The sequence below is a fragment of the Anguilla rostrata genome, chromosome 13 (assembly GCF_018555375.3).
Source record: "Anguilla rostrata isolate EN2019 chromosome 13, ASM1855537v3, whole genome shotgun sequence".
Lineage (NCBI taxonomy): Eukaryota > Metazoa > Chordata > Actinopteri > Anguilliformes > Anguillidae > Anguilla > Anguilla rostrata.
The window spans coordinates 40915539-40940205 of record NC_057945.1 but is presented as its reverse complement, the minus strand read 5'-3'; the positions used below and the strand labels follow the sequence as shown (position 1 = coordinate 40940205).

At 50.6% G+C, this 24667-nt stretch overlaps 1 protein-coding gene across 1 annotated transcript in view; it reads right to left on the bottom strand.

Moving 5' to 3' along the window:
- The window catches only part of tfeb (transcription factor EB), a 37554-nt gene extending 13806 nt beyond the window's left edge, over nucleotides 1-23748 (bottom strand). The window contains 3 exon segments of the mRNA XM_064306038.1: nucleotides 3819-4087; nucleotides 11383-11465; nucleotides 23401-23748. Of these exon segments, the coding sequence (XP_064162108.1) occupies nucleotides 3819-4025 (207 nt within the window). The 5' untranslated portion in view covers nucleotides 4026-4087; nucleotides 11383-11465; nucleotides 23401-23748.
- Nucleotides 23749-24667: the final 919 nt, after the last annotated feature.

Below are 24667 nucleotides of genomic sequence, written 5' to 3'. Positions count from 1 at the left end.
GTGGGTGGGGGTGCTGTATATTGCAGTGGGGGGGTGCTGTATATTGCAGTGGGGGGTGCTGTATATTTCAGTGGGTGGGGTGCTGTATATTGCAGTGGGGGTGCTGTATATTGCAGTGGGTGGGGGTGCTGTATATTGCAGTAGAGTGGGGGTACAGTGGGTGGGGGTGCTGTATATTGCAGTAGAGTGGGGGTACAGGGGGAGGGTTGTAGCGGGGTAGGGGTGCAGTGGGTGGGGGTGCTGTATATTGCAGTGGGGGGTGCTGTATATTGCAGTAGAGTGGGGGTACAGGGGGAGGGTTGTAGCGGGGTAGGGGTGCAGTGGGTGAGGGTGCTGTATATTGCAGTGGGGGGGTGCTGTATATTGCAGTAGAGTGGGGGTACAGGGGGAGGGTTGTAGCGGGGTAGGGGTGCAGGTTGGCAGACTGTCTTATTCAGGGTGAAATTGCGGTGTTCTGATTCACGCGGCAGGCCTTTTGGACGCTGTCTCTACCTACATCTGCTCCAGCACAGAGTGGAGTCCACACTGTATCTGCTTACCTACATCTGCTCCAGCACAGAGTGGATTACACGCTGTATCTGGTTCCCTACATCTGCTCCAGCACAGAGTGGATTACACACTGTATCTGGTTACCTACATCTGCTCCAGCACAGAGTGGATTACACACTGTATCTGGTTCCCTACATCTGCTCCAGCACAGAGTGGATTACACACTGTATCTGCTTACCTACATCTGCTCCAGCACAGAGTGGATTACACACTGTATCTGCTTACCTACATCTGCTCCAGCACAGAGTGGATTACACACTGTATCTGGTTCCCTACATCTGCTCCAGCACAGAGTGGATTACACACTGTATCTGCTTACCTACATCTGCTCCAGCACAGAGTGGATTACACACTGTATCTGCTTACCTACATCTGCTCCAGCACAGAGTGGATTACACGCTGTATCTGGTTCCCTACATCTGCTCCAGCACAGAGTGGATTACACACTGTATCTGGTTCCCTACATCTGCTCCAGCACAGAGTGGATTACACGCTGTATCTGGTTCCCTACATCTGCTCCAGCACAGATGTGGATTACCACACTGTACGTCTGGTTACCGTACATGCTGCTCCAGCACAAGTGGATTACACACTGTATCTGCTTACCTACATCTGCTCCAGCACAGAGTGGATTACACACTGTATCTGCTTACCTACATCTGCTCCAGCACAGAGTGGATTACACGCTGTATCTGCTTACCTACATCTGCTCCAGCACAGAGTGGATTACACACTGTATCTGCTTACCTACATCTGCTCCAGCACAGAGTGGATTACACGCTGTATCTGGTTCCCTACATCTGCTCCAGCACAGAGTGGATTACACGCTGTATCTGGTTCCCTACATCTGCTCCAGCACAGAGTGGATTACATGCTGTATCTGGTTCCCTACATCTGCTCCAGCACAGAGTGGACTCCACACTGTATCTGCTTACCTACATCTGCTCCAGCACAGAGTGGATTACACACTGTATCTGGTTCCCTACATCTGCTCCAGCACAGAGTGGATTACACGCTGTTCTCCTAACACAGCACTGCTCCGCCCTGCTTTATCAGCCAAGCACACAAGGCTGCGCTCGCCACTGTTATTCCAGTTTTTATACAAGGAAGGAATTTTAGTGTTTAGTGTTCACAGTGCCCGCTGAATCTTTTGGCTGTCCTCTGCAGGAAACACAAAGAAACTATTTAGGCAAAAAGTTTGTTTTTGAGTGTAGGTGACATCGCAAGGCATGCACGTACTTTCTGCATGTGAACCCCTAACTGCTACCTGTGCAGGTAACCTGTGCATGCTACCTGTGCTGTCCTGACTGGCGGTAACACAGAAACTGAACAAACAGGCACTGCTTCAGCCTCTGCTGTTGACCCCATCAGTAGGGCTCAGGAAAGCCACCTGCCCTGATACACACATAAAATCTGCTTCATCTGGGACAACCAATCATAAAATTTGCTTCATTTGGGACAACCAATCACAGCTGAGTCAAGTGCAGCCATCTCTGAAATCTGAATGATTTCTTTCCACAAACACATTTTTTTAAATTTGCCACAATATACTTTTAATTTGGTTTATTATATTAAATACTATCAAACCGTGGAATAAACACATTGTCCTCAAACATTTTCAATGGAATCACAAAAATATAAACCTACAGGAAATAGAAATAACACTTAACCCTGCACCACGGATAACCTGAAGAACCTCTGTAAAGCAAAATTAAGGGTCTCAATTTTTAACAACTCAAAATATATTTTGGTTTTAGAGGTAACGTCGAAGCCAGCTGCGCCAGAAACTGAGGTCTGAGCGGGTTTGGGTGTGAGGGTGAGGACGCCAGGTCTGGGGGGGTGTGAGGGTGAGGATGCCAGGTCTGCGGGGGTTTGGGTGTGAGGGTGAGGATGCCAGGTCTGCGGGGGTTTGGGTGTGAGGGTGAGGATGCCAGGTCTGCGGGGTTTGGGTGTGAGGGTGAGGACGCCAGGACTGGGGGGTGTGAGGGTGAGGACGCCAGGTTTGGGGGTGTGAGGGTGAGGATGCCAGGTCTGAGCGGGTTTGGGTGTGAGGGTGAGGACGCCAGGTCTGGGGGTGTGAGGGTGAGGACGCCAGGTCTGCGGGGGTTTGGGTGTGAGGGTGAGGACGCCAGGTCTGGGGGGGTGTGAGGGTGAGGACGCCAGGCCTGAGCGGGTTTGGGTGCGCGGGCGCCAGGTCTGCGGGGGTTTGGGTGCGCGGGCGCCAGGTCTGCGGGGGTTTGGGTGCGCGGGCGCCAGGTCTGCGGGGTTTGGGTGCGCGGGCGCCAGGTCTGGGGGTGTGAGGGTGGGACGCCAGGTCTGGGGGTTTGGGTGTGAGGGTGAGGACGCCAGGTCTGGGGGGGTGTGAGGGTGAGGACGCCAGGTCTGAGCGGGTTTGGGTGTGCGGACGCCAGGTCTGCGGGGGTTTGGGTGTGCGGGCGCCAGGTGTGACGTTGGGACACGCCCTGGTGCTGATCGTGTTGAGAGAGTCGCCTGCCGGGCTGATAAGAGCCTCACAGGCATCTGTGGAATCCCCTGAGAGACGTCACCCGCTCACAATAAATAAATAATCCTCTTTATCTCTCTGCAGGGCGTGCGTGTGAGCGCCGGGTTTCTCCCTCTCTCTCTCTCTCCCTCCCTCCCTCCCTCCCTCCCTCTCCCTCCCTCCCTGTGTACCCCTCTCCCTCCCTCCCTCCCTCTCTCCCTGTGTACGGCTCCCTCCCTCCCTCTCCCTCTCTCCCTGTGTACCGCTCCCTCCCTCTCTCCCTGTGCACTGCTCTCTCCCTCCAAAACGCGCTCCACTTCCCGTCTGTTCCTGTGGCTTCTGGGGGGGTGTGAGGGGATTATTGCGGGCCTGAGCTCCCTAATTTGAGCTCTGCATGGCCAGGGTGTATTCATCCTGTTAGGACCTACCGCTGCCCTGCCCCCACTCACTGCCTCCCCCCCTCCACTGCCCCGGTCAGATTTACTCCCCCTGCAGCTTCAGTCGCTCCTGGGGGGGGGGGGGGCTGTTGTTGCTCAATTTAAATCTGCCTAAAGCATTTCCGCAACATACCCCCCCAACACACACACACACCTCCTCCTCCCATACACACATGCACACATACTCTCATGTGTATAAATAAACAGGCAGACACACAAGCATGCATGTACATGCTGTGCGTGCCAGAGCTAACAGGCAGACAGACAGACATACAGACAGACAGACAGAGAGACATACAGAGAGACAGACACACAGGCAGGCAGACAGACAGACACAGAGACAGACTCACCCTCAGCACCTCCATGGGGACCTGCATGGGCCCCTGAAAGTGTGGGGGGGCGTTGATGGCGGGGGTGGGGGGCCCCGGCATGCGGTGCTGCATGTAGCCCAGGGCTGCGGCCTGCTGCTGCTGCTGCTGCTGCCGCCGTTCCCGCTGCTCCTCCTGCTGCAGCTGGTCCCGCATCAGCTGCAACCGCAGGCCGATCCGGGAGGCCATGGCGGGGGGGCGTGGGGGGCGGGCTGCGAGCGGGGCGCAGTCCAGCCCGACGGCCGACGTCCCTGCGGGGGGGAAACCACACCGTCACAACCAATCAAAGCTAGTCAATACACAGCCAATCAAATGCCCACACACAATCACACAGCCAATCAAACACTTATACATAATCACACAGCCAATCAAATGCCTGCACACAATCACACAGCCAATCAAATGCTTACAGTCACACAGCCAATCAGATGCTTACACACAGTCACACAGCCAATCAAACACTTACACACAGTCACACAGCCAATCAAACACTTACACACAGATACACAGCCAATCAGACCACATCACAATAATGCACACAGACACATCAAATGCCTGCACACAATCACACAGCCAATCAAACGCTTACATTCTGGACCTGCTGCACCATGACTTTGCACGTTTAACTGGTGATATGCTCATGATCTCCTCAGTCCACATCGTAGCCACCGCCCCAGTCTCTGTGCTGTCCCCTGAGGCTAATATAGCGCCCCAGTCTCTGTGCTGTCCCCTGAGGTTAATATAGCGCCCCTCGGGCTGCGTGTGGGGAGGCTGAGCGTAAGCCCTAAAGGGGGGGGGGAGCACGCGGGGGGAGGTCATGTGAGCATCATGTGGCCCTGTTTGGGTTCACAGACTCATGTGAGCGGCCTTTCAGAGGGAACACCCCAAAACTAACCCATGCAGGGGATTCCCACTGCAAGAGTTCCCCTTTTCTCACTCACACACACACAGCCAGTTACACACACACACACACAGCCAGTTATACACACACACACACACACACAGCCACTTATACACACACACACACACACACACAACATTTCCATTTTAATTTCAATGTAAACACATATTCTGAAACACATGTTTGCATTACAATTGATGGAGGAAGTAAATTTTCCTCAGGTAATTTCCTTCAGCATTCAAACTGCATAGTGCTCAGCCACTCACACATTATTCCGCTTGCATAACTGCGATCAGACATGCATTTCAAGAAATAGATTTGCTTTATTGTGTTCATATTAGATTAACAAACATCCACTATTATTTGTTTCTTAAAACATTTTTTTTTTTTTTTTTTACATAAATTAGGGTTAGGGTTAGTTTCAACACATAGAACAGATTGTGTTGGCACGTATCCAATGAGTAATCGATTAACCCATCCCTTACACATACAGGAGAGACAGAGAGAGAGAGACGTACAGGAGAGACCACATTCAGGAGAGACAGACAGAGAGAGAGAGATGTATAGGAGAGACCACATTCAGGAGAGACAGAGAGAGAGACCACATGCAGGAGAGACAGAGAGAGAGAGACGTACAGGAGAGACCACATGCAGGAGAGACAGAGAGAGAGAGACGTACAGGAGAGACAGAGAGAGAGAGAGACGTACAGGAGAGACAGACAGAGAGAGAGAGACGTACAGGAGAGACCACATGCAGGAGAGACAGAGAGAGAGAGACGTACAGGAGAGACCACATGCAGGAGAGACAGAGAGAGAGACCACATGCAGGAGAGACAGAGAGAGAGAGACGTACAGGAGAGACCACATGCAGGAGAGACAGACAGAGAGAGAGAGATGTACAGGAGAGACAGAGAGAGAGAGACGTACAGGAGAGACCACATGCAGGAGAGACAGAGAGAGAGAGAGACGTACAGGGTGTGGAGAGGGGACTCTTCTCTCCGCTGAAACGCATGTTGTGTGCAGGGGGCTGTCCAGAGAAAAGCTCTTATTGTTGCAGGAGGTACAATAAGAGGCCGGGCTCCTATTGAGCTGCAGCACAGCGCTGATCAGGCCACAGAGCGGCTCAGCTGCACAGTCCACACACAGCGCGCTTTGTGGCTTCAGCCGAGCGCCAAACACTTTCGGGCTTTGTCACCGCAACCACCACCCCCCACCCCCCCACCATGCCCGATCCCCCCCACCCCCACCCCACAGCTGGCCAGATTCACTGTACATCAGCACACTCTTATATCACCATAATATTACACACAGGATTATGTAATGATCGTAATCATTCTGAATATTAACTGTTCCTGTAAAATAATAATAATATTAATATGACAGTGTTGATTAGGGAGGCCTTGTGGTGCAGTGCGTAGGGCAGCCTGTTCTCCACACGTATGAACTCCCCCCCCACACCACGGTGCTTTGAGCTCTAATCCCATGCCTGTCTGTAGCCCCTCTCTGCTTTCCCCCGTTCGCATAAAGAGGGAAATACAGGAGGAGTTTGGCCTGTCCACTCTCCTTACAAATAACAGCAGCTCTTAGAGCTGTTTCTAACAATGAATACAAATCATGAGACAAAAAACCTCCTATTCTGTATGCCTTGCTTTCACATGAACAACAATACTAGTAATGAATAAGCCTGTATTTACTATAATAATAGAAACAAAACCAAAAAAAATAATATAAAAACATACATGTCTCTAGTTAAAATGCACGTGAAAGTTGGAAATGGCGGTGTTTTAAAAATAACCAGGCCCACACACACGGCAGGTAACCAGGCTACACACATCGGGTAACCAGGGTAACCAGGCTACACACATCGGGTAACCAGGGTAACCAGGCCCACACACACACCATGGATAATCAGGCTACACACATCGGGTAACCAGGGTAACCAGGCCACACACACCATGGATAACCAGGCTACACACATCGGGTAACCAGGGTACACACATCGGGTAACCAGGGTAACCAGGCCACACACACCATGGATAACCAGGCTACACACATCGGGTAACCAGGGTAACCAGGCCACACACGCCATGGATAACCAGGCTACACACATCGGGTAACCAGGGTAACCAGGCCACACACACCATGGGTAACCAGGCTACATACATCGGGTAACCAGGGTAACCAGGCCACACACACGGCGGGTAACCAGGGTAACCAGGCCACATGCACGGTGGGTAACCAGGGTAACCAGGCCACGCGCACGGTGGGTAACCAGGGTAACCAGGCCACGCGCACGGTGGGTAACCAGGGCACGCGCACGGTGGGTAACCAGGGTAACCAGGCTACACACGGCGAGTAAAACAGGCTGCACAGGGTGCAAAGACCCTGGAATGGCCGGCAGGGTATTTATAAACATGGTAAATAATCTCGAAGCCAGGGAAGGTGTTGATTAGGTCTCCAAATTGACTGTGGGGGCCAGGAATCCCCCCCCATGCCTCTGCTGGCGGCCTTCCCTCTGGGGCTGGGACACTGTGGTCCCAACTGCTCCCGGCCAGCCTTCGCGCTGACCGCACCCCCCCCCCTCCCCCCGGATAAATGCCAGGCATACACTGCAGTGCACATGCATTTATTACACGGCCGTGGTACAGAGTGTCCATTGTGGGCCCAGTGAGTGATGTCACAGCAGCTAGGGATCAAAGCTGGGAGAGGGAGGCCTGACTGGCCCGTGCGGCTGGGGGGGGAGGGGGGGGGGGCAGAGGGCCTATCCACCAAACACAGCCGCTTAATGCCCCAAAGCTGCCGCTGCAGCAGAGTGCATTGTGGGAAATCTGCAGCAGTGAGTCAGAACTCAGGAGGGTATTTCCGTGCATGAATGGGAAACGGCTCACTGACCCTGTGCTGTTGGGATGGGGTGTGTTTGGGACAGAGTGTGCGTTTGGGACAGAGTGTGTTTGGGATGGGGTGTGTTTGGGACAGAGTGTGTGTTTGGGACAGAGTGTGTTTGGGACAGAGTGTGTTTGGGACAGGGTGTGTTGGGGACAGGGTGTGTTGGGGATGGGGTGTGTTTGGGACAGGGTGTGTTGGGGACAGAGTGTGTTTGGGATGGGGTGTGTTTGGGACAGGGTGCGTTGGGGACACTGTGTTTGGGATGGGGTGTGTTTGGGACGGTGTGCGTTGGGGACACTGTGTTTGGGATGGGGTGTGTTTGGGACGGTGTGCGTTTGGGACAGGGTGTGTTTGGGATGGGGTATGTTTGGGACGGTGTGCATTTGGGACAGTGTGTGTTTGGGACAGGGTGCGCTGGGGACGGGGTGTGTTTGGGATGGGGTGTGTTTGGGACAGGGTGTGTTTGGGATGGGGTGTGTTTGGGACAGGGTGTGTTTGGGACAGGGTGTGTTTGGGATGGGGTGTGTTTGGGACAGGGTGTGTTTGGGATGGGGTGTGTTTGGGACAGGGTGTGTTTGGGACAGCGTGTGCATGGGACAGGGTGCATTTGGGAGGCTCCACCCTGAAGACACTGTGAGTGACAGCTACAGGAGGAGAGCTCAGCATGTAGAACAGTCTGTTTCAGCTTCACAAGTCCAAAGTTTTAAAAAGGGGATATGGGTGTTTGTGTGTCTGTGGGAGGGGGGGGGGGGGCAGGGTGTCCCCTGTGAGTTGATTGCCTTGCCCCCCGCCTCACTTCCTCTTTCTGACATGCCCACACAGGTGCTTCCTGTGAAGGTGGGGGGGTGGGGGGAGGAGTTGTAAAAGCAGGTGACTGCATTAATGGTCCTGCCCCGGCACTGGGGGGGTGTCAGTTTGTACCAGTGTACACCTTGCTGTTACCCACAACCTACTACACTACTACTACTACACTCAAACCAGTGTATCTAGTTTCATGTACACAGGAACATAAGTCTACTGAAGAACAGCCTTAAAATATAGAAAGCTGAGAGTCTTACTGGTACCAACATCGGCGAATAGACCAATGGACCCACAGGTATATGAAATACTGTTAGCTTTAGCCAGAGCGCTTCAGCCTGCTCCTGTGTCTAATTTGAACAGCACGTAGAGGCAGATCTGTGGAAGAGTGACCCATTTCCAGGTGGGAAATGTCCTTTTGCTTCCCTGATGATGCGGATCTTCACCACCTCCCTCCCACACCCCGGGGGTCACACAGTCAGTCATGGTCTCCGCGGTCTGTGTGTCCCAGGATCCTGTGTGTCTCTCTCTAAGAGTGAGGACTGTGTCCCAGGGTCCTGTGTGTCTCTCTCTAAGAGTGAGGATTGTGTCCCAGGATCCTGTGTGTCTCTCTCTAAGAGTGAGGACTGTGTCCCAGGATCCTGTGTGTCTCTCTCTAAGAGTGAGGATTGTGTCCCAGGATCCTGTGTGTCTCTCTCTAAGAGTGAGGACTGTGTCCCAGGGTCCTGTGTGTCTCTCTCTAAGAGTGAGGACTGTGTCCCAGGGTCCTGTGTGTCTCTCTCTAAGAGTGAGGATTGTGTCCCAGGGTCCTGTGTGTCTCTCTCTAAGGTGAGTTGTGCAGGGTCTGTGTTCTCTCTAAGAGTGAGGATTGTGTCCCAGGGTCCTGTGTGTCTCTCTCTAAGAGTGAGGATTGTGTCCCAGGGTCCTGTGTGTCTCTCTCTAAGAGTGAGGACTGTGCACCAGCGTGCTTCGGCTCAGACACCTCAGATTCTCTCTCAGTATAAACGCTTCCAAGCCACAGGAGATGAAATGGTGCTATAACTGTGCCTTTACGCCCCCCCCCCCCAGGCATGTGCTGCTACCCCTCAGCTCTCAGGCATGGAAGGTATTCAGCCCTGACCCAAATATCCCCCCCCCCCCACGACAGCTCCTCCCAGAACACCCTGCACGCCTGGCCCACACCCACCCCGTCATCAGGTCCCCACCAATCAGCTTTGAGCAGCAGCGCCAGGTTCGGCTCTGGCCAGACTGACCGTTCCCTCACCTCTCCCTCACACCGTCTGTTACCGAGTAAAACCCAAACATGACACAGAGAGAAAATAAACCCTATGGACACGGCCAGGCCCTGTCCCAGTACAGCACACAGCCGAGCCCTGTCCCAGTACAGCAGCTCTTCTGTCTGGGGAAATGAAATGCGTTCAGAAACACACACCTCCTCTTTGCCCACTTATTCAGGCTTGATTGCACTGACCCTGGTTTTCGCTTTTTTTGGAAAGAGCTGTTCAGAGATTATAAAGTTTAGCTTTCCCACGCTGATACAGGGGAAAGAATCTCTTATTGAAATGTATGATGAAAATCTGAATTCATCACTGTATTTGAGTATGGCAGGAAAAGCCAGCTGTGCGTTGTGACTTTGGCATGGAGAGAAACGGCGTATCTCTTATGGGACGTGACGCAAAGCCGCGGGCCCTTCCTGTACGCACGCCCTCCAGTGACTGCGTTCAGTCCCCCGCGCGCGCGCCAGGCGACCTCTAAAGCTCAGCCAATCACCACTGGGCAGGCCAGGACACAGGGCGGACGACTGGCCAACGGCGGCTGTTCCAGGTGACTCAGCCAATGAGCTGCCACCACGCACAGGTCATTTTGGGTCAGACCCAATGGGGATCCACCTGAGAGAAATCAGGAGAGGCTCAAAGCAACCTGGTGGCCGCACATGCTCAGTGCGAGCTTAAACCTACTCTAAACTCTGACCTGCTAACACTGGCAGCACACATGATGGCTGCAGGACCCAGTGGCTGTAGTGCAGTGGGGGGGGTGGGGGGGTGAATGGTGTGGAGGGAGGGAGGGAGGGAGGGAGGAAGAGGTTTCTCTTCAGCCGACATCAGTTCCAGACTGCTGGAAATCTTAATCCCTCATGGGGAACACTGAGAATAGCAGCCTGCAGCTGTAAGGGCTTTCCTGTGACCTCTGTACCCCTTTATCTGTGTGTGTGTATATAACTGGCTGTGTGTGTGTGTGTGTGTGTGTGTGCATGCATTGCACAGCCCTGCTCTCCCGCATTCACCCTCCTGACCCCAGTGTGGTCGTTAGCAATCTGCGCTAACAACAGTTCTTTTCACAGTGTCACCCTGGGGTCAGTGCGCTTTGTTAAAGCAACACACCAGAGCATTCTAACAACACTAACACTGAGCACTAACGTTTCACACTAACACACGTTGAGCCTGTCCTGTTCAATACTGGAGTTAATGTGATATAGACTTGGGGAACGGGGTGAATTCGGAAGGGTTGGATAGTACAGAGAGGGGTTGGATAGTACAGTGAGGGGTTGGATAGTACAGAGAGGGGTTGGATAGTACAGAGAGGGGTTGGATAGTACAGTGAGGGGTTGGATAGTACAGAGAGGGGTTGGATAGTACAGAGAGGGGTTGGATAGTACAGAGAGGGGTTGGATAGTACAGTGAGGGGTTGGATAGTACAGAGAGGGGTTGGATAGTACAGAGAGGGGTTGGATAGTACAGAGAGGGGTTGGATAGTACAGAGAGGGGTTGGATAGTACAGTGAGGGGTTGATAGTACCATGAGGTGAATCCATGCTGTTAAAATGTTCACTGAGAGGGGAACCAGCAAGCCATGCAGTGAGAAACATAGAGATGGACACAGCTGTGGGCTGGGCTCTCTCTTTTAGAGATGTTCTCCCCACTGCCCCCCCTCCCTCCCCCCCTCCACGAGGACAGACAATTACCTCTTTGTGTGAAAAGTGCTGAAAGTGAACTGGGAGTCTTCCACCACACGCTGGTCTCTACATCTCCGAGCCCCCAACACAGCCTGCAGCACAGACACACACAGAGCATCATCAGTTACCAGTTAACACAACAACCCACAGACAGCATCATCAGTTACCCATTACCACAACAATTCACAGAGAGCATCATCAGTTACCCATTACCACAATAACCCACAGACAGCATCATCAGTTCCAGGGAAGGGGTTTCATTAGGCACAGGAAGTGAGCACCTGACTCTGACCTCTCAGAGGCAGCTTAATTCTCTGTGGTGCACACTGGAACCTTCTCTGCAGTTTGTGAATCGAGCCTCAGGTGGGCACCTGAATGACTCACTCACAGAGCGGATGTAAGGATGGCGATGCCCCAGTGGGCAGGATAACACAGCTGGTGATATCTCAGGCTAGCCTGCTTCCTGATTATTCCTGATGAGTTTAGGGGTAACTTCAGGGTTACTTTTCAGGGAAGTTTCTTCTTTGTTTTAATTGCAGATACCCAGTAATATCATGGTTACTTTAAAAGTTCAAAAGGGGTTCATCTACATAATATGAAATTATGAATGGTTATCTCATGGTTCAACAGCTGACTGGCAGGTTTTGTTTCTGTCCAAACCGCGAGCAGAGCCCATCAGGTCCTCTACAGAGCGAGCACAGCCAATCGGATCCTCCATAGAGTGAGACCAGCCAATCAAATCCTCCAGAGAGCAAGCACAGCCAATCAGATCCTCCAGAGAGCAAGCACAGCCAATCAGATCCTCCAGAGAGCAAGCACAGCCAATCAGATCCTCCAGAGAGCGAGCACAGCCAATCAGATCCTCCAGAGAGCGAGCACAGCCAATCAGATTTCCCCCACACACACTCGCACACTCAAACACATAAGCACACACACACTCACACACATACAAACACAAACACATAAGCACACACACACACACTCACACACATACAAACACAAGCACATAAGCACACACAAACACACTCATAAGCAAACACAAACACACAAGCACACACACACTTTTGCTTGTACACAGACAAACCGATGGACACAAACACATGCACAAGCTTGATTGCACACACACACACACACACACACACAAACTGACAAATACAAACACACACTGATGCATGCACACACACACAAACTGACACATGCACATACACACTGAAGCATGCACATTCACACACACTGATGTAATCATGCACAAACACTGAAATAAGCATACACACACTGACGTAAGCACCCACACACGCACACTGACGCATGCACACACACACACACGCGCACTGACGCATGCACACACACACACTGACGCATGCACACACACACACTGACGCATGCACACACACATGCACTGACGCATGCACACACACACGCACGCACTGACGCATGCACACACACACACACGCACTGACACATGCACACACACACACACTGACGCATGCACACACACACTGACGTAAGCACGCACACACACACTAATGCATGCACGCACGCGCACACACACACTGACGCATGCACGCACACACACACTGACGCGTGCGCACACACACACACACTGACGCGTGCGCACACACACACTGACGTAAGCACGCACACACACACACACACACTGACGTAAGCACACACACACACTGACGCATGCACGCACACACACTGACGTAAGCACGCACACACACACACACTGACGCACGCACACACTGACGCATGCACACACACACACTGACGTAAGCACACACTGACGCATGCACACACACACACACTGACGTAAGCACACACTGACGCATGCACACACACACACACTGACGTAAGCACGCACACACACACTGATGCAAGCTGCATGAGTGCGCTCACGCACATTCACCAGTGCTGGAACAAGCACCCACGTGCTGACGTACACGTGCGGCAGAAAGTGGGGCCCACATGCCGGGGGGGGGGCGGAGTCTAGGCTCCTCTCTGGGACTGAATGTACACTCAGGGAAGCTGCCGCCCCTGCCATCGCTTGGCATAGCTTGGCATCGGTCGGCATGGCTTGGCATGGCTGCAGTCACAACGCTTATGATTCCACAAACAGCAACAGCACAGAGCCCACGGCATGCTGGGAGTCTGACCCTGCGTTCACACAGTGAGAAACTCGGGTGACGGGTCGCTCAGGTTTGCTAGGCTGAGGGAGGGCCAGGAGCCTCCCGCTTTATCCTCTTAGCGGGCTCGTGCAGCTACATATTACTGAAGAGAAATAACGGCGTCATCAAAGACGCACATCTGCCATATAGCCACAAATCATCTCCCTTTGTTTCCATAGTTATGTCAGACACTGATAAATATTTGTTATTGCTATCTCACTAGCCATATAGCTCTCTATATCACTCTCACTTGTTAGCCACTTAGCTAGCGATCTCTCTATCTCCCTCTCACTAGCCATATAGCTCTCTATATCACTCTCACTTGTTAGCTGCCTAGCCAGCAACCTCTCTGTCCCTCTCGCTAGCTGGCTAGTGATCTCTCCATATCTCTCTCACTAGCTGGCTAGTGATCTCTCTATATCTCTCTCACTAGCTGGCTAGTGATCTCTCTATATCTCTCTCACTAGCTAGCTCGCAAGCGAGTTGAAACTGCCGTCCAAGTGTCATTTTCAGATGCTTATCCCTGCACTCTTTTTTAGCTGTTCGTCCATTTTTCCTCACTGAGCGGAACAATAATTTGCAAAATGGTGTCACATGGGTTGGAGAAATAGGAAGCCCAAAACGCTGATAAACTCGCTCTGTGAACGCACCGTGAGAGTTACCCAAACCAGGGAGCCTGATTCTGCCTGCAGCAGGGAGCCGTAGAGCCTGATTCTGCCTACAGCAGGGAGCCGTAGAGCCTGATTCTGCCTACAGCAGGGAGCCGTAGAGCCTGATTCTGCCTACAGCAGCAAGCCGTAGAGCCTGATTCTGCCTACAGCAGGGAGCCGTAGAGCCTGATTCTGCCTACAGCAGGGAGCCATGGAGCCTGATTCTGCCTACAGCAGGGAGCCGTAGAGCCTGATTCTGCCTACAGCAGCAAGCCGTAGAGCCTGATTCTGCCTACAGCAGGGAGCCGTAGAGCCTGATTCTGCCTACAGCAGCAAGCCGTAGAGCCTGATTCTGCCTACAGCAGGGAGCCGTAGAGCCTGATTCTGCCTACAGCAGGGAGCCATGGAGCCTGATTCAGTGTCTATAGCAGGGAGCCGTAGAGCCTGATTCTGCCTACAGCAGCGAGCTGTACCAGCAGGAGAAAGACTGCTCAGCGCTCCCCCCCCCATACACAGCCTGGGGGGGGGCAGCCCGCAGACAGACAGGCACAGTGCTAAGGCTTCTGGCCCGTTACTCACTCCAGCCGCACCTCCACGCTCATTAGCTTTCGGGAGGAATGTGAGCTTCGACCGCAGGCACACAGAGCGGCGCATAAACCGCCCAATCCGATCTTAAACGGCTCGGTGAGTAAGCTGCAGCTCGCAGTGCGGAGAGGGAGAGAGAGAGGGAGAGGGAGAGAGGGAGAGAGAGAGCACTTCCCCGAGGCACTGATACTCAGAGCCCTGTTTGTGTGCACAGTGACCTTGAAGAGAACACGAGGAATATTCCTTTCTGCCATTTTGCAAGCCCTTGGAAAAGAGCAGAGAGAGAGACAGTGGACAGAGTTTAACACGGGAGCTTACTGCTGCAGACGGACTCTGATGGGCTCCAATATCTTCTACGTATCGCAGCCCTTAAGCCCGTTTTCCCCGTTTAAAAACAACCAGAAAACCTCCAGTATCACCTCAGCCCCAGACCAAGCTTCCTACAGACACGTTCCTCTCGTGTGTAATGCAGCCTTAGTCCCTGTGCACCTCACCGCTGGCAGGACCCACCAACCCAGGAGCAGGAGCTCTGTGTGAGGAGGACTCTGGCATTTACATGCATATATTCGGGTTTTCGATAAGATTAACTAAGTACTTTGGTTTCGTCTGGGACTGTAACTGAATTTTAAACTGCTTTTCACTGCTGACTTTAAAAGTCCCAAAAGCGGAGATTGAAGGGAGAGACACAGGGCTCAGCTCAGGACTGCAGCAGGTGAAATCACAGACCCATGTGTTCCTAGCTAACTCTGTAAAATCCAGCTTCCTTATGGCATTTCTGACCGTTTCTCTCTTTAAATAAGGACACCCGCAGGTCAGGTGGCTGGTGCTTGCGTCGTCCTTCTGATTGGCTCTGAAGAGGTTTGGTTTTTCAGCATCGGCTAAAAGACACTTTGCGTGTGAGAAGCCCCATCACAGAAGCGAGGGGTGCGTGATCTATGACTAACACATTTCCTGTGAATAAGCAGGTCAAAGTGACATCTGTTACCAAGCAGTCAATGAGCACAGTCCACTGGCAAACAGCAAATCCAAAAAGAGACCACTGCTTGCGAAATGCGCTTTTAAGGAACAGTAACGAGCACATTACCACTGGTTGAAATTTCATTGGGCAGAGTTAAAAATTCAATCTCCTTAAGTTGAACTATTTTCTTAATCACTGTTCTTTAATAATACTGTGGTGAGCCATTATCTATCATTATCTGACAGTAACTTCCAAACTGCTTACCTGCAGCTCAGAGATCTGTTCGTATGAGAGACCGGTTCACGTTCACTCCAAGGTACCAGCTAAAGGCCCCATACAGCTCTTCACTCAAACTCACTGTTACGTTTGTCAGCACTGTATCTTTCTTTAAGGATCTCATCCAGCCGCCCTCGGTGCCGATTTCTAACTCCACGGGGAGGTGTTCCCTCGTTCTCCTCGCTCGTGTTTCCGCAGTCTTGCGTTCACCGCGGGGAGGACCTCAAACCACACAGCTTCACTAATATTTTCACCGTGATGCGGCACGAGGAGTAAGGGGAATGAGACTCAGTGGCCTTATACAGACAGGCTCCACAGCCAATCACCTGTGAGCAGGGAGATCTCCATGACAGCCGTGGTGATTGGAACACATGTTAATTAGGACAGTGAGACACAGCTGGCCCCAGCACACCCCAATGAGACAAGCTACTGCAATTCAGCATCGCCCTGCACCTCCATGCTGCTCCCAGCATCTCCCTGCACCTCCCTACATCTCCCTGCATCTCCCAGCGTCTCCCTGCACCTCCCTGCATCTCCCAGCACCTCCCTACATCTCGCTGCTGCTCCCTGCACCTCCCTGCTGCTACCACCACCTCCCAGCGTCTCCCTGCACCTCCCTGCTGCTCCCTGCATCTCGCTGCACCTCCCTACATCTCTCTGCTGCTCCCTGAACCTCCCTGCTGCTACCAGCACCTCCCAGCGTCTCCCTGCACCTCCCTGCTGCTCCCTGCATCTCCCAGCGTCTCCCTGCACCTCCCTGCTGCTCCCAGCATCTCCCAGCTTCTCCCTGCACCTCCCTGCTGCTCCCAGCATCTCCCTGCACCTCCCTACACCTCCTTGTGTCTCCCTGCATCTCCCTGCATCTCCCTGTGTCTCCCTGCATCTCCCTGCACCTCCCTGCTGCTCCCTGCACCTCCCTACATCTCCCTGCACCTCCCTGCTGCTCCCTGCATCTCCCTGTGTCTCCCTGCATCTCCCTGCACCTCCACAGACCAGCATGTAGAACGCAAAGTGCTTTCTGAACCATCGCTCAGTGCAGAATGACCCCAGCAGATCAGCATGTCTATCGGAGTCAGCCAGGGAATGCTGCTCACATTCCTGATTCAGTAATGGAAGCCAGCTTCAACACTATCAGTGCACGTTTATCCCAATTACAAGACTTGGAATTTATTAAAATGCATGAAATGGACTAATACAATACATATTAGAGACAGCATATACACACACACACTCATGTATGCAAACACACACACACACACTCACACTCATGTATGCAAACACACTCACACACACACACTCACTCACACACACACTCATATATGCAAACACACACACACACGCACTCATGTATGCAAACACACACACACATACTCACACACATACACACACAGTGTGTGTGCAGGAATGTGTGTGTGGCAGTGTGTGCTGCAGTGTTTCAGTCTACGGAGGCATGGTGGCTGAAACAGACTCTTTTTTCATTGGTCAGAACAGCTGCGTGACTGTTCCCCGGGGCCCGCGGAGGGGGCGGGGTTAGTGACCAAGAGGCCGTGCGCTCGTGACAACAGGCCCTGGAAACGCCATGGAAACGCAGGGGATGTTTCTGGGCTCAGACCCCACACCCTAACGAGCCGCTTTAGCCGTCAGTGAAACACTGCGACACAAACAACGTCCCGGAGAAGGAAGCTGAGGTTGGACTCACGCATTTTGCAAGCGGACAATTGCAGCAATCTCTCTTTCAGAAACCCCGCGGACCAGAAGTGCAATCACCCTCACGGTTTACTGGGGAGGGGGACGTGGAAAAGCAAATGGCAAAAACGCTGTCACACGAGAGCCTCTTTAGGGAGATACTGTGGACGGCAGTGGGAATTCTGGGATTTCTTCAGTGAGATTCTGTAGGTGGAAATGGGAATTCTGGGATTTCTTTAGTGAGATTCTGTAGGTGGAAATGGGAATTCTGGGATTTCTTTAGTGAGATTTTGTAGGCGGAAGTAGGCATTCTGGGATTTCTTTTGTGAGATTCTGTCACTGGAAGTGGGAATTCTGGGATTCCTTAGTGAGATTCTGTGGGTGGAAGAGGGAATTCTGGGCTGAGTGGCCCCTGATCTCAGCCATTGGGGTGATGAAACGGAAGACTCTGCGTGAGCTGTGGAGCGGGACTGGCTCCAGCGTAAACAGCCCCAGTATGGAGGCGGGATTCCCGCCCGTTTACACGGGATTCCAGGTCCCTGGCTGCCTGGGGGCCGAGCCGGGGGCCGAGCCGGGGGCTGTTTGCTTTGAAGTATGCGGAGTATGGCAGCCTTTGGCCTCTCTGGCCTGTGGGTTCACTGGGTGGGGGGGGGGGCAGGTGGGGGCGGGGGGGTTGAGATGTTCTAGAAACTCCGTCACCAACCTGGAAGGAAACACTGAGCACTATGGCTACCTGAGGGAAATTTACAGGGGAAGGCAGGTGTGTGGGCAGCGACCGCATGGACTGGGACTGGAGCAAAGCGCCTCGGGTGCTTTTAGTCATGCCTGTGAGTTTTCGTTTTTTTAACAGTGGTATGTTTTATGCAGACATTCCATTGCCGGTATGCAGTCCTGTAAATACATCTGAAAGCGTAAATAACAGTAATTGTTGTAGCCTCCAGAAATCTACTCACAGTATTTACAAGAACAAATCCTCTTACCCGATCAGCATGTCAATATGGAACAGCAGAATGATGCACATTCCTACAGCTTACAGGGAACTCCACCTTCTGCCACTGCAAACCCGACTCTCTCTAGAGCGCTGGTTCTTCAACTTTTTAATAACTGGAACCAAACTTTAAGAATGTGTGATGCACTCAGCTATAACATGCAGCTCTGATGCATGTTACGTCTGTAGTACCTACTCTACGTCTGTAGTTCCTGCGCTGCATCTGTAGTACCTTCTCTACGTCTGTAGTTCCTGCGCTGCATCTGTAGTACCTTCTCTACGTCTGTAGTTCCTGCGCTGCGTCTGTAGTATCTGCTCTGCAACTGTAGTTCCTGCTCTGCAACTGTAGTACCTGACAGAGCTGGGGGGTGGGATGTGGTCAGGACTCATGACTAGTGCATCATGGGGGAAAGAGGCCTTTTGGGTCAGGAGTCATGACCAGTGCATCATGGGGGAAAAGAGGCCTTTTGGTCAGGACTCATGACCAGTGCATCATGGGAGAAAGAGGCCTTTTGGTCAGGACTCATGACCAGTGAGTGCATCATGGGAGAAAACCACGGAATATAAGTCTGAAATAGATCAAGCCTGCAGCTCTTCAACAAATTCACTTTTTCTTCCACCTCTTATTTTAGGATATATATAATAAATATAATATATATCATCGACTGATAAGGTCAGCATGCCAGCACACACAGAGAGAAATAGATCTGAGAGAAAAACATCTCCAACATTTTCCAGTTTCCTGCACATGTATTTGGGGGAAAATGGGTTTAAAACAGAATTTCTATGAGACCACAACATTAAAGTGGCACTTAATAATGAACCAAATGTCTAGCACTTCCTTTTTCAAAAGAAAGTACCATTAAAACCACAAATAAGAAAAGTAAGCAGCAAACTTTACTTCCACCGCTGCTCCTACTATGACTGCCACCCCACTGTTGCTAATAAACCAGCAGGAACAACACTGCTACAGTGAGGCTAAGCTCTTGCTGCGCTAACCCAAACCAGGCTAACACTGCTACAATGAGGCTAAGCTACTGCTTCGCTGACTCAAACCAGGCTTACACTGCTACAGTGAGGCTAAGCTACTGCTTCGCTGATTCAAACCAGGCTAATACTGCTACAGTGAGGCTAAGCTACTGCTTCACTGACTCAAACCAGGCTAACACTGCTACAGTGAGGCTAAGCTACTGCTTCGCTGACTCAAACCAGGCTAATACTGCTACAGTGAGGCTAAGCTACTGCTTCGCTGACTCAAAACAGGCTAACACTGCTACAGTGAGGCTAAGCTACTGCTTCACTTACTCGAACCAGGCTAATACTGCTACAGTGAGGCTAAGCTCCTGCTTCGCTGACTCAAAACAGGCTAACACTGCTACAGTGAGGCTAAGCTACTGCTGCGCTGACTTAAACCAGGCTAATACTGCTACAGTGAGGCTAAGCTCCTGCTTCACTGACTTAAACCAGGCTAACACTGCTACAGTGAGGCTAAGCTCCTGCTTCACTGACTCAAACCAGGCTAACAGTGCTACAGTGAGGCTAAGCTACTGCTTCACTGACTCAAACCAGGCTAATACTGCTACAGTGAGGCTAAGCTACTGCTTCACTGACTTAAACCAGGCTAACACTGCTGCAGTGAGGCTAAGTGCCTGCTTCGCTGACTCAAACCAGGCTATTTTTGTCACTTCTCTGGGTGGGGGAAACTCGTATTCTGGCCTATATTTTGCATTTTTATAAAGAGAATGCCCCCCCCCCCCCCAGTGCACCTGTCAGGTTTCAAGCCTTAGCACACAGAGTCTCCACGCTCCACCACCTCCGTGCATCTGTTTATAGGGCCCCAGTGGAAACGGTACAGGGGGAAACAATATCAGGTTGCACGTTTATAGAACAGAGGGCCAAATTTTAAAACGGCAGCTTTCCAGCCAGCACAGAACGTTTCGGGAACACCTGGGAAAGACGGTTATGGACATATTGTTCCAGGCAAGAGTGTTGCTGACAGACCTGTGTGTAGAATTCACTGGCAGTTACTGTAAAAATTTAGGCCTAGCTTCCCCAAAGGTCTCCTGAACATTGTTAACTTCCCTGAAAACATAACTGTGAAACAGAATCTAAGTGTTACTGCAGCGTTCCCAGTGACCTAAGAATGACATTCAAAGGACACCCAAGAAGCCAGATAAATTTACTTGTTTACTGACTGGTTACAGTATGTTGTGGATACCAGAAATAGTTAGCTGGGCTTATTCTGTGACACACATAATGTATATAATATTTAAAAGGTCCATTGAACATGCAGGAAAAACATGATTCCATTCTATTAAATGCTCTAATATCCAAGTGTCCGTTTTGACTCCCAGCTAAATGGAAAATAACTTCCTTAAATAAACTTGTCAACCATGATGTGTGGTCTATAATGCACACTACCGTGTGAGGTGTAATCTCTTATCAAGATGTTCTTGAATTGAATATCTGTTCGGAGGCAGCCAGTCGCATCCAAACAAACAGGCTTGTCATCTACCATCAGTGGCTCTTTCACATTTTGAACTTAAATCGAACTTGTCAGCTCATGCAATAGAAAGAGACTGCAGCAGGAGCTATGACTGGACTGTGCTAATCTTTTTTAAGAATCGCAGAACTGAGATGAGATACTCGGTGAACAGTAGCACGCGCCTATCTAATCGCACCTCTTCCTGGCACACGCCATTGCCTTGCGCGTCAATGTTATTTTACATTCTCGAGATAAGGCAAAAAATGAAGTAAAATCACCGCATTAAGATAGCTACAATCCACCGGTCACAGGGTCTGGGTAGCATTGCGCATGTGACACCTTCAGCAAGTTTAATGGGCAAATGTCAGGCTCGCGCTGGATTAGTCCGACAGCAGAAAGTGTCAGGAGACGGGGGCCGACGCGAAAGGCGAATCCTCTGAAGTGACTCAAGGTGATTCTCGCCATCAGAACACGCCACACGCGCTCGGAAGAGACGAGCGTTCGGCAGTGTCGAGCAGGCATTTCGCGCTCAATATCCGTACCTCAGAATCGTAAAGAATGACAGGCATGCTGTTAACTGCGGTTTGAATACCAGCGACTGTATCAGACAACTGCGGTTTCAATAACAGCGACTGTACTACGGATGACAGTATTTGTGTATTTTAAGACCGACTGAGAGCAAGTATGCTGGCTTTGGATCATGCTTGTGAAATACGGATTTTAAATTCAAGTCGGGCAAGTAAGGTATTTGAATATAGTGAAAGTGTTGCAAGACGGCAATTTGAAATTGACATGTACCTACAATTTGGGATAATCTTGTTGTCTCAGTCCCAGGTTGGACACTACTTTTGTGTCGTTGGGCAAGTTTTTAAATCTGAATTTCCTCATTAAAATATGCAATTGTGTAAATGGACAGTTTAAGCCTCTCTGGATACGGGAGGAAGCAAATAAATTATGTAAACCGACAAGATATCGGGAAAATTTACAAAATCTCCGATTTTAATCTTCTTGCAGAAATTAGTTGGGTTACAAAATTCAGCAATTCAAGATTATTCATCGGATGCATAAATTGCAGTAATATTATTTGAGTATGGATAGGTTCGCTTAGTGCGCAAGGCTGTAGGCTTAGTCATAAAACGTTTCGCGAATCTCTATTTATTTCTGTTTGTAGGCTAATAATAATAAACATGCGTTCCAGACAACATGACACCACAGACAGCTGACTTTGCTAATCTTTTTCCGATGATGCAAATGTACAGTCACACTGCTCCGTGCTGGACGGTCCACCATACAGTGGTGGCGGCGCGCGGCGCACGAACCCAAAGTAAATACGAACTGCCACCATCGCAGCTATGAAGTCATTTTCAGATGCCATCTTGAGCGCGGTTAAAAATAGCGTGTCGGCTCTATTTACGTTGTGTGTAAATAGACAACACACTATGGACAGGAGAATAGGGGCCTACCGGCGATCAGTCACAAGTCTGACTTCGCTCGGTCGATTCGCTTGTGTCCAGGGCTTTCCAGCAAACTTAGCGTTACGCAACCAGCCAGTCAACGCAGCTACCAGGTGCACAACCTACACGGGACAAAACAGCCACAGCGCAAGCGGCGAGCGTTATTAGCCTAATTAAGCTACAACGTCGCAGCAAACTTATTAGTTATATGAATGGCTATGTATAGCCTGGACGGCTATACTTTTGCATTTGATACGAAAAGGATATTAACAGCACAGCCGATTAGCCTACTGTCCACTTGTAGAGAACCGACAGCTGTAGCACTATATTTAATAATCAATCACGCTTTATTAAGATATTTATAACGCTGTCATATATTTAAAAAATTGTCTCCACCATATACCGACGGCTAAAAAGACAGCGAAATGAACCTTATGTTTTTTTTATTTTGAACAGAATAGCGAAACAAAACAAAGTCCGTTTTAAAAACTTATAGTTAGCCAACTCCCTGTCCTGCTAAGACCACACATTTTCGAGTTCATGTCCGTTTTGAACTGTAATAGCTAGTTGTAGCTATCCAGCTACGTACGTATAGGTTAACCCATATGACTTTCACTTTGCACGCCTAGGCAAGAAAATAATTAGGGTAATGCTTTCCCTAAAACAGGTTTTTAACTTTCAGGAAAATCCGCCGAAAATCGAAATACGTACTGATTTGTTCTACTAATGAGTGATTTTTAAAGTTAGTAGACAGCAGATATTGGCTATATCACTTACCCGCTGAAGGTCAGACAGAGCGGAGTTGGGATTAGGTTTGGAAAATTGCGAGGCTTGTTGGAGTTAGCGCTGTAACTGTTTGACAGCTACGGATTCCACTGTTCTGTTCTGCACTGGGAGCAGGCCACGTAACTGTCCCGCCGCGACTTCTCGGTACTTTCAACTAATCAACGTGGCATGTGCCGCACCGCGAATTTGCACTCGGGTCGCTATTTATTTTTCTTCAGCTCTCCGTGCCGTGATGTTATTGATGTGACTTGTTGTACTCCAGTCACCTGTACACACTTGTGACAACTTCGGCCACCAATGACGGCTTTCAAGTTGCGTCATGGGTATTGTAGTTTTACTCCGACAGGGGCGTGTCATGATGGAAAAACGCTGTTGTGAGCAGGCTGGTGGCTTCAAAGGACTTTTTTGTCCTTGTTGTATCCTCGCCATTGCCTGATAGGCTATAGTACGGATCAAAACCCCGCCTCCTTTCGTATCGGCCAATCAGAATAAAGAGGATCGATAGGAAGAGATTTCAACAGAATTCACGTGGTTTGTACAAAGCCGATTGAACCAGGCTGCAACATTCCATAAAATTCATGAGCAACGGTTGAGCGTAATGTAACATTCCGCTATAAAGCAAGAAAAAAGTAAATATATAATGCCAGGTTTGCGCGTCTTTTCAAGGAATCTGTGCATTTCGTGTTTGCTGAGCGTCCCGCAGCTGACGCGAAGCTGCATAACTTCGTTATACTTTCGGCTGTGGAGCTCGTGCAGGTCGCTCTGAATAAGACCGTCTGCTAAATTATTAGATGCGATGAACTGGCGCTGCGTAGCACGCGCTTGATTATTTATTGTTAGTTGGATATTGAACAGTATGCCAGTATAAGGTCAGATTTACTGGTGCTCTTTCTTACAAATGTTTGTTTGTTTGTTGTGTTTTCCAAACTTTAAGGTTTAAGATGAAATAACCTGTTTTATTTCCGAATGACAATTTGTCTTGGACGCAAATGCTGCTCCATAACGGCTAAAAATAAATGTAAATATGCCCATACACATGACGTAATACTTGATACAAGACGCATGACACACAATCACGCGCCTAGTACCCGTAGTGTAAAGTTATAAGTGCTTCAGTAAATTTATCTAGCCTGTATAGCCTGTGAACAGGCGTCTTTTAAACAGCGTTACAGCCTGCTGTTAAGCAGTTAATTAAGTAGGGTTGTAACTGTTGAGACTACGCTGTGGAGGAAATCTACCGTTGCCTGAGGGAAAGATG